Source organism: Octopus bimaculoides, chromosome 21 (genome assembly GCF_046866305.1).
Source record: "Octopus bimaculoides isolate indiv1 chromosome 21, ASM4686630v1, whole genome shotgun sequence".
Taxonomy (NCBI): Eukaryota; Metazoa; Mollusca; class Cephalopoda; order Octopoda; family Octopodidae; genus Octopus; species Octopus bimaculoides.
In genome coordinates, this window is record NC_142948.1 from 34,626,311 (window position 1) to 34,638,019 (window position 11,709).

At 36.4% G+C, this 11,709-nt stretch overlaps 1 protein-coding gene across 4 annotated transcripts in view; it reads right to left on the minus strand.

Moving 5' to 3' along the window:
* Positions 1-790: 790 nt before the first annotated feature.
* LOC106875769 (RYamide receptor) overlaps positions 791-11,709 on the minus strand; it is a 30,418-nt gene continuing 19,499 nt past the window's right edge. For 2 of the 4 annotated variants that reach the window (XM_052975576.2, XM_052975577.2), the window contains exons 2-5: positions 10,275-10,424; positions 3,171-4,738; positions 1,479-1,688; positions 791-1,098 (exon numbers count right to left, since the gene is read on the minus strand). In XM_052975576.2, the coding sequence (XP_052831536.1) occupies positions 1,021-1,098; positions 1,479-1,688; positions 3,171-3,938 (1,056 nt within the window). In that variant the 5' untranslated portion in view covers positions 3,939-4,738; positions 10,275-10,424 and the 3' untranslated portion in view covers positions 791-1,020. The remainder of the gene's footprint in view (positions 1,099-1,478; positions 1,689-3,170; positions 4,739-10,274; positions 10,425-11,709) is intronic. The other 2 variants (XM_089339067.1, XM_052975578.2) reach the window with 2 other exon arrangements.

Genomic DNA, 11,709 nt, shown 5'->3' on the forward strand with positions numbered 1-11,709 from the left:
AGTGATTAGGGTATCCCTCTTACGTTTTTCGGGAGATGGTTTAACAGATCTATGTCATACATTAAGAAACTTGTTATAAACATTAAGAGAAGTTTTAACATTTTGTCATTGAAGTTGCTTATTCCATAAATTTCACAGGCTGGGCCTTCCACAATTGTACTTCATGTCAGATCCTTCAGAAACTGTATATTCATCCAAACTGAGTGTAATTCTTTGAAGCATCGTAAATTGTTTTATTTACCTAAATTTTGATGAGTCCGTAAAAGACAATAGTTGTAGCTTGTTAGATAATTATTTTCGTGTATGTATGCGAAGCAATATATATATATATATATATATATATCATAAATTAATATAATATGATATAAGTATAAATATAAACATAATGATATGGATTTAAGAAACTTGCTGTTCTAACGGGACAGAGAGGAACCTGTAAAAACTCCTTTGAATGAGAGAACTTGAACACAGTCGTATTTGTGTGTATACTTATATATTCATGTGCCAAGTAAGGGTGTGTTCCTGACGTTGTATGTGTATCCGTACACGCTTATATATATATGTATATATATACATATACATACAAACATATATGTATATAGGTATATGCATATATACATACATACATATATATATATGTATATGTATATGTATGTATATATATATATATATATATATATATATATATATATATATATATATATATATATATATATATACATATATATATATATATATATATATATATATATAATAAATATATATATATATATAATAAATATATACATGCATGCGTGTTTTAAGGGAGGCTTAAAAGGAATTGTAGAATGTTTCACTTGTAGTCCTTAATCTTTTACACGAAATTACTTCTTTCCTTTGGATACTAATAGACCTGTCTTTCCTGTAGAACAACTTTGGCATTGCAGTCAGCCAGGGCAAGCATTTTTCCCTCGAAGTCTGAAGATTTACTTCCCTCAATTTAAATTTTCCCAAAGTAATTTTCTTCGTCGTATTTGAATCCTATGGCGCATGCTCTGTTGATGCTGATCTTACGGACGAAAAGAGTCGCAATTTCTTGAAGAGGCCTTTTAAATCATCCTGCAAGTAGAAGAAAACATACAGATCGATACAGATACGCATACATGGATGTATATATATATATTGTGTGTGTGTGTGTGTGTGTGTGTGTGTGTGTGTGTGTGTGTGTGGAGGCGCGTGGCTTAGTGGTTAGGATGTCAGCACCATGATCGTAAGATTGTGGTTTCGATTCCTGGACCGGACAACGCGTTGTGTTCTTGAGCAAAACACTCCATTTCACGTTGCTCAATCAGAAATGAGCTAAGGGTAAACAAAAAATGTATGAAATACACTTTCTTAATATGAATGGATGGTTACGGATGGAACGTCTTTTTTCGTACATCTACTGGACCAGACGGCTTACCTGGAGTTAAAACAACAAAATAACAAGATTAACTTACTCTGAAATTATCATTCATGAAGCCATAGATGATGGGGTTCACAGAAGAGTGGGCCATGGCTAACCAGTGTAGGGCAATATATATAGACATCAATTTGGAACCGGGTGTAAAAACTAGATCATTGTTGTACTCGAGGAACATGATTATTATACCAAGAGGCGTCCAACATACACCGAACATGACTACAATTGTAAGTAGCATTTTTACAACCTGAAAATAAAAGAAGTGTAAATATAAGTACACATTAAGTATAGGATACCACCAGCGAAAAATACTGCTATTTAGCCCCAGGAAATACTGTTTCTAGTTGGCTACGCGACACATCCGTTCGGTGTCATTAAGGTTTCTTTTCAAATAGGGGACACGAATTCACATAACGAATCTTGCAAACTAGATATTTAATGCTTGTTCATCGGCAACTTGCAGTGATTTTGGTCCGAGATAAAATCTACCATAGACGTGCTCCGTTTAAAAACAATATACATCGGTAAGAGCGAGAGAGAGAAAGAAAGAAATCGTGCCGGCAGCAGCTAGCGGGAACGCCATCTTTTTCTTTTATTCATTCAGTTCAGTAGCTACTGGTAATATTGATAGATGTATTATTCACTGTTCGCTATATATCGATATATCGGAGGTGACAAATCTCGTTTAAGCACTGGGCTTGCTGCGAGTAAACATCGTTGACAAGGCCTAAAAAGGCTGAAATGCATCCGACGTGCCAGACAGCCGCTGCCAGGATAACTTTCCGTTATATTTTACACTTTTAAACACAATACGTTTATAGATGGTGTTATCTTGAACAATCAGTCACATTTAAGTGTGATGCAATCAAATCGGTCGAATGACTTACCTGGACCACTTTCAACTCATACACACCAAACGACCCGAATCGAACGACGAGGCATGAATGTCTGGTTTGGGTTTTAGTTACATTGGTCTTTCCTTTGCTAAAATGTCTCACCCTCGAACGCTATCTTTATAGATGATAAACAGTAGTTCTCTAACTAGACTAGATGATCCTTGCCATTGTCAGTTTAATGTCTGTTGACCCAGTAATATTAACCATTGACTCAATAAGTTCATCTGACAAAATTGTTCCTATTCACCATGCTGCATCCCTTTATTTCAGCATTCCCTGTCTTGGGTGGATACATGCGATTCAAACCATAAATGGGACCCTGAAGAGTGTCATTACACCGGGACAGAGTAGACCTCGGAACATTGATGTCTCAAAAATTCTACCACACTCTCCAAGACCCTGAAGCTCTCGAACCAGATTCCCACTCAAGAGTGCGCATATTTGTGATAGGTACAGTCGATAAAGTGAATGTGAGAAAGCGGCAAGCTGACAGTTGGGCGAAATACTTAGCGGTATTTCGTCTGCCGCTAAGTTCTGAGTTCAAATTACGCTGAGGTTGACTTTGTCTTTCATCATTTCGGGGTCGATAAATTAAGTACCAGTCAAGTACTGGGTTTGACTATCCCCTTCCCACAAATTCGAAGCCTTGTGCCTGTAGTGGAAATGAAGGGGATTCTAAGAAAACACTCATATTAATCCCAATAACAAAATAAATATAGTAATCTAACCGATTGCCATAAAACGTGTACAATTTTCAGAGTGACTGTCGTAAAACAGATAAAATAATATTAACAAGCACAAGATATACAACATTAAAATAATGGCAGTCTCACCTTTCTTTTGGCTCTTATGGCCAGCTGGTCTCTGCTCGTGTCCTCATTTCCTGGTGCTCTTCTCTTCCACAAGACGTTAACAAGTATTGAGTAAGTCACCATTAAAACAATAAAAGGAATGAAACAAAGACAAACGGTGTTCAACCACCAGTAAATCAAACCGAGCAACGGTTTTTCCCAGGTCTCGACGCATACCTTAACGATGTCTCCTTGGAAGTAAACTTCTGCAGCTCTGGCCACAAATAATTCTGCGGAAGCTATTGCCACCGAGAACAACCAGATCAGGGCGATCGTGCAGCTGGATCGAGACGACGTTATGCGAATTCTAAGCGGGAACAAAACAGCGATAAGTCGATCGATAGCAATCGCTATATTCGTGGAGGAACTCATGGTTACAGAAAATACCTGAAGGAACGAAACCAGGGTACACATGATTGGGGATAAAAGCCATATGTGAAAAAGCACCACCATTAAGGTGAATGGAATACAGAATAATGCCATGATAAGATCAGAAACGGCCAAATTGAGAAGAAAAGGTTTAATGTCCGTTTTACATTTCTTGCCTTTAGCGAAGACTATTATTGATAGTATATTACCGAATACTGAACTGAATGTTGTTAAACTGTAAAGAACTATCAGAAAAGTTTGGGCTTCTGGGGACAATTGAGACATAACTATCTTATGCCATTCATTTAAGCTGCCCAAATTACGTGTGGCAGTTGAGTTAGAGTCAAAACCTCCAGAGTCACTTGACTCGCTGTCGTTCATTTTGGTGGTGGGAAAAGTAGGAGAATTATCACTGTCTCTTTTTCTTGTTCTTTTTTGTAAGCTTTAGAATTTAATTTTTGAGAGAGGAAAAGTGAGGATAATCAGTGTTGCAGAGATGTGTGAATGAAAGGAAAAGAAAGATGGGGTATGAGTCAGACAAAGGTTGTGTTAGTTGGAGCGAAGAGAAATAATGCAGACAGTGTGAGAGAAAGACACTTAGTTTATGGGAGAGAAAGAGAAAGATGGATTGTGAGATAGAGATACAAAGTCAGAGAGAAATAGCGAGAGAGAGAGAGAGAGAGAGAGAGAGAGAGGAATATAGAAATAGAGATACAGGCAAGGTATGTGAAAGAGAGAGAGAAAGAGAGATCGTGTGTTAGAGAAATTAAGATAGAAAACAGAGGATGAGAGAGAGAAAGAGAGATCGTGTGTTAGAGAAATTAAGATAGAAAACAGAGGATGAGAGAGAGAAAGAGAGCGAGAGTGAGAAAGAGGAAGCCGGAGAGGGAGAGAAATGAACAGAGAAAGAACATGTGAGAGAGAGAAAGAGAGAGACAGAAAACCAGACGGACAGAAAGACTATGTGTAAGTTAGAGAGAAAGAAAGAAAGAAAGAAAGAGAAAGAGAGAGAGTGGAAGTAATGCAGAATGTGGTTTAAAGAGAAACTAAGACAACGAGAAAATTTGTAGGAAATGAAAGACAAAAAGAACAAACTGTTTAACGTCTTTTTTTTTCTTCTCTAAAAGCGGATTGTGGGTTGTTTGTGAAAATGTCCGCCTTAGCTTTGGTGTTGTCAGATACTGGAAAGAGAAACAGAAGGAGAGAATAATGTAAAGGAAAATCAATTATAACAAAAATTGATATAAAAGATAAAAATAAAGCTCATTCCTCGAGTTATATTGAATTATCGGCCCTGTTTTCTGGTTTCTGAGACAATAACAAAGGAGGTGTACTGCGAGCAGCTTGAGCGGCTGAAGTCAGCGCTAGAAGAAAAACGACCATCTTTGCTTTCAAGACGAAAGGTGTTCTTCCATCAGGATAATGCTCGGCCACATACAGCGAGGATGACATTCGAAAGGCTGGAGCAATTTAAATGGGAGACGCCATATTTGCCGGACATTGCCCATCTGATTATCATTTATTCCGCAGTCTTCAAAATAATTTGGACAGAAAAAATATGAATCCTGTAGACGAGGTCAGGAAGGTAATGGAGGAGTATTTCTCGTCAGGGTCAAGTGAATTTTGGAGGAAGGGCCTTGCAAGTCTACCTGATAGATGGAAGAGAATTATAGAAAATAAAGGGACCATACAGGATATCCTGAGCCATAATAGATTCCGGGGTCCCATACCATGACCAGCGATCCACTTGCGGATTTTGCCTAATAGAAGCCTTCCAAATATTTATACATAATTCACCGCAATTACTAAATAAACAGTTTTTTCCTACATTATATATATATATAATTATAAGCCTGTACTGCTTTATGTTCATAGTCGTTTGTCCTGCATCCTCGTTTGTTAATTTTGTACTTCATTTGAACTTTAAAATTAAGAGACAGACTTCTTTTATTAACACGTTTATTCGCATTATGTTAGTATTAGCCTTCCAGACCTAAGGTAGCCACTTTTATCTATCTGTCTGTCTGTTTATCCCTATGTTTGTCTATCTGTCTGTCTGCCTATCTATCTATCTATCTATCTATCTATCTATCTATCTATCTATCTATCTATCTATCTATCTATCTATCTATCTATCTATCTATCTGTTGGTCTGTCTGTCTGTCTGTTGATAGTCTTATCTCTGGGCATAACTGGTTGATTTCTTTTTCACTTTAGGATAGAGTAGGTAGATGTTCTAAGACTTACATAGAAATTATTCAGGTTTTTCTGTTTTTCTTTATGTTAAGAAGATAGCTTAGTGTTTTTGTTTCTGTAACATTTTTGAGTGTATTTGTTGTGTAAACATTGTGTAGTTGTTATAATCATTAAAACTTATACATAATTAATTTTCAGTGAACTATGCTGCTTTATTCGTCTTTATTAGACCTTTCATAGTACCTTGTGCTGTCTTCATTTAACGCGCATATTCCGCTGAGATATCGTACTTAAAGGAAATATACCTTATCTAACAATAATATTTGTGTTGATTTTCTTTTTTATTCTATTTTCTTGCGGAATTTTATTTCCAGCTTTTCAGATGTTATTTGCTTTCGGCTATTTCGTGTAGTGACCTTGCCAATGCAAGGATACAAGTTTCCCTCATCAACTTTCAAAGGTTCCGCTCAGAAAGAACAGTGATTTCTCTCAGTGAATTCGTAAACAGCAGATGACTCTGACAAAGAAATGGTTAGAGTGAATGAACCTGCTCTATGTATGCACCTGTAGATTGGGGAACAACAAAAAGGCGAGGGTTCATGTCTCTGGAGGTCAGGTTAATCCTGGATTGGTGGGGTTCCTTGACTGGTCCCAGCTGGAGGGTCTCCTGTACCAGGAAGATTGCAACATTCATGTGTATACATACCCTGTATGACATGTATATTTTTATCTCATGTTACTACTTTTTCCTACTTTCTTCTCTCTCACCTTTTCACCATTTTCCTCACAAAATTTGTAAACTATCCCCGTAATGTCCCCCTCACCAGTGCCCCTATGACAAGTAAAAAAAACATTAACACCAGCATCATCATCATCGCTGTCGTTGCCGTTGTTATCATCATCATCATTATCATCAGCAACACTATTTAGATTTGACATTTTCTGTGATTGAGAAAAAACCCGCCTGTGTGTGTGTGTGTGTGTGTGTGTGTCTGTGTGTGTGTATGTGTGTCTGTGTGTGTGTGTGTGTGTGTGTGTGTGTGTCTGTGTGTGTGTGTTTGTGTGTGTGATATGCGTGTGTGTTTGTGTGTCTGCGAGTGCGCGCACAGGAAATTGAGGATGGTTGAATATGTGAAAAGACAAGATATTCTGTCTTATCTTATTGGAGAATTTCTTCAAGAAAACAAGCGAATGGCTTCCGTTAGTAAATAAATCTTATCTGGCCATAACCAGTCATGCATGAAGCTAATCTATGGATTATGAAGAAACGTCTTTTGTGCTCTAAAAGAAAACAATAAACACATCTGTATACACCAACACAGTTCAGTCTTATTTGTAACGATAATGAGTAATTTTAGCCCAATATCGAGGAACATACGTGTGTATATTCATATACACACACACACATATCATATATATGAATATATATATATATATATATATATATATATGAACTCATATCTTTTTACACATATGCATATACTCAAACACCCCACCACCACCACCACCACCAACACCACCACCACCACCACCACCACCACCACCACCAACAACAACAACAACTCGTAAATAAATGATGGCAATAAAACAACAGCAGAATGTAAAGAATATTTTGTGTAAAGTAAAAAATTTGTCAAGATTATTTATAATAGAAAGTATTATTATTATTATCGTTTTCTGAATCACTTTCATTCATACTAGACTCACGCCTAGCATCACTTGCAGACGCAGTCGCCGATTCAAAAGTTCCCGTAGACATACTTGTAGATTTCTTTTTGAAAAACAAGACAAGAGTTGTTTGCATTCTCGCCGGCTACATATATGTAGTAGTTAAAAATTTTGTATCAAAGGATGTTTGAACTTTGCAACAGTTCGCTGGTGACTGTTTCTTATTAGGTGTGAGTTGGCACAGGAATCTTTTCTGTTATAAGCACAAGACCTAAAGTTATTTTGGTCGGGGGAACAAGGGACTAGTCAATTACATCGACCCAGTACACAACTAGTATTTAATTCATCTACCCCGAAAGGATGAAAGGGAAAGTCGACCTCGACGGAATTTGAACTCAGAACGTCAAGACGGACGAAGTACCGCTAAGCATTTCGCCCGGCGTGCTAACGCTTCTGCCAGCTCGTCGCCTTATCGCCAGGTTTAATAATAGTTTTAAATTTTGATCCAAGATCGGCAGTTTTGGAGGAGGGAGCAAGTTGATTACATCAACCCCCAGTGTTTGCATGGTCTTTGTTATCGAGCTCGAAAGTATGAAAGACAAATCGACTCTGGTGGCATTTGAATCCAGAGCGTAAAGGCGAACAAAATGCCTCTAAGCATTTAGACCAATATATTAAACTCCATTTGTGTCCACTCTGGTCGATCTCCAAGAAAAGCCACTCGACTAATTGACATAAGATGATTCAACAACTTTGCATTCTAAATTCTGACCCACAAATTTTCTGTCTCTTCTTCCTGTCTTTTCTACTGCTACTTTAATGACCTCCGCCTCTCAAATTTGACCTGGTGCTTGGCTAAATCATTTAACTATCATATAACTTTGCGCTCAAGTGAAAAGGCATTTAATTTTAGCTACAACCTTGGTCAACACATTTAATATTAGTTGTGTACATCATGGTGAAGTTATTTAATTTTGGCTAGCCATCTTTATAACCACACCGTTTAACTCCAGCTACTTTCATGACCAATATATTGAACTCCATCTGTGTCTATCTAGGGTGACTTCGAAAGAAAGGCCACTCGACTGATTGACATGAAATAGTTCAACATGTCTATATTCTAAATTCTGCCGGACAGATTTTCTGTCTCTTCTTCCTGTCTTTTCTACTGCTACTATAATGACCTCTGTCTCTCAGACCAGGATTGTCTTCTGATCCCTTCACTCAGGCATTTCAAACATACTCGCCTCTTCTCTTTCCTCCACCCGTATTTTGTACACAATTCACTAAGCCCAACACTAACCACAACACTAGGGGCTTCTTTCCCCGAATGTTGTCCCTCTGGAGTTCCTTGTTTGCCCATGGCTTTCCTGCAGTCGTCAAGAAAGATTTTAACCTTGTTGCCCTCACCGGCCTCAAAGAACCTGTAAAGGCCACGGACATACATCCTTTCTTCAGAACAAACTATTTAAATAATCTAGGTCGCTCTAAATTAAAACATTCATATCAGCTATTTCAATGACCAAAGACAGTTTACTCTGTATTATGTTTATGTTCACTACACTAACGCCACCTTCCAGACACTGAATCCATACTTAAGACATTTAAATCCACCAACCCCAATGGGTAAGATATCCAACTCAAGCTAGCTCTATGGCTACGATATTTAAATCAAAATATGCTGTATATTCAAAGCATATACATCCTGTTGTGCTCACATCCGAGCTACTGAACTTCCGTCCGTTCATTTTCGTTTTTCGTTTTTGGTTGATTCGTATTTCGTTGGTTTTCATTTGCCGTTCCCCACCACCAATGCATTAACTGACCCTCTTAACCGACCTCCCGATCAATAAACGACGGCTTAGAGCAAACCACTTGATTGTTTTGTAGTTTCAACACGTCCCAATCAGTATTGCAATAAAGCGTGATACTTCATTCAACAAGCCAACATCAACATCAACAACAATATCAACAGCAATTGTTGAAAATATACGAAGAGATAAAAAAGTGATTAAAAATCCAGAAAAAAAAAACAACAATAAAAGACGTATGTTCTTCTCTTTGTTCATCGTCTTTTTCTTCTTCCTGCTTCTAGGTTGGTTGATAGAGGAAATGTAACAGATATTTATTTCAGGTAAATAAGATGATTGTCGAGCAAAAGTCAAAGTAGTAGTAGTAGTAGTAATTGTTGTTGTTACTGCAGTAGATATCAAGGAAATTTAAAGACGAAATTAGCCGTTAGCAATCAATAAAAAAGAATATATATATATATATATATATATATATATATATACAACAAGCATCTTATAAACGCACAGACTGACACATAGACAAACTCATACACACACATAGATGCATGAATACACATACTTACAGATATACAAAAACATCTAAACATCTCTCCCTTGTACGTATGTCTATGTATATATATATATATATATATATATATATATATATACACACACACGCACATCTGCCCACACGCAGATTAACTGAAATGAAATTAAGTCAAATCACTAAAAGGGAAAATAAAGATGAAAATCTGAAAATATAAGTTGAGAAATAGTGGTGGTGGTGGCGGTGGTGGTGGTGGTGGTGGTTGTGGTGGTGGTGGTGGTGAGGAGGAGGGGGAGGAGGAAGAGGAGGGGCTGACACATCATTGACGCCCACACCCAACACACTACCAATACACCAGTGTCACACCAACGCACTAGTGCCACACCATAGTTACACCCCTGATACGCCACTGTCACATCACTGATACACACCGACGCTCTACAGTCACACCACTGATACAGAAACCACATACCGCAGATACTCAAATGGTGCAACACTAACAGAACCCTGACTTACCCCTGTCACGTCACCGGCACACTTCTGACACATTAGCGTTTCAGCTTAGTCACACCCCCTCACGCACCAACACATCTTGGTCGACGCTGTGACAATTTGACAATTCTATGAATCCATCGTTCTTGAACTGGGAATCTGTTTAACCGACCCCTAAAAGGTAAAAGGCAAAGCGGATTTTCACACATTTTGAACTCAGAATAGTGCAATCGAGAACAAACATCGTAACGAATTTTGTTCTATACATAAACGACTCTTGTTAGAGAATGTTTACGATACAGTGTTATACACGCATGTATACACTATATACATTCTCTTATGAATATATATTACATGCAAGCACACACACATGTACGAATTATGTATAGCCTGTAATCTCATTAGAGTCGAGGTTGATTCTCCACCAAATTTAAATTCTACGAGACACACACATATACGTACACATATCATACACACACACATCATTCACACATAAATACATATACATACACATATACACATCATACATACATATGTTTTATTTATGTATTAAATATAATCTGTAAGCGGAAGTGTAAACATATGCAAGACTTTTCTTAAGTTAAGAATTTGATTTTGCTGGGTTTTTTTTATCTCGTACACTCCGAAGATCTAGGTTTGTATCTTTGTTAGAACTAACTCCTTCTTCAGAGGAAGAATTCTAGTAATTAAAATTAAAATAGAACATACATACATACATACATACATACATACATACATACATACATACATACATACATACATACGTGTTACTCTGAAACATCGCTACACGAAATTTTTAGTTGAACAATCAAATTTTAATATTCAGCTTTTAGAGATAAACATATTATATGGTGCCTAGTTATTAATTGGCCTGAGTTAATCTTTTCAGGTTAGTAGTGATTTTTAAAAACTGTTTTGCTTATTTTTCAGACAAACACACGTATAGATATTATATTATATTATATTATATTATATTATATTATATTATATTTATATATATATATATATATAAATATATATATATATATATATATATATATATATATATATATATATATATACTCTCTTTCCTTTCCTGAGCGTCCAGTAATACTATCCATATCACGTCCTCACTTTGTTGTTTTTTTGTTTTTTTGTTATTGTTTTTTTTAACTATATATATATATATATATATATATATATATATATATATATATATATATATATATACAGTCTGTTAAAGTCTGTCATACCGGCCATGACGAAGGGAAATAGCCCTGAAACTCGAGTCGCCTTTATATATTTATATTTATATATTTATATATTTGATCTTTTATATTGAACACTCAATATTTCATCTGCATTCAATACTTTCTTTCATGGTGCCATCCATTTTTATTTTATTTTATTTTATATTGTATATTGTATATTATATTATATATTATATATTGTATATTCC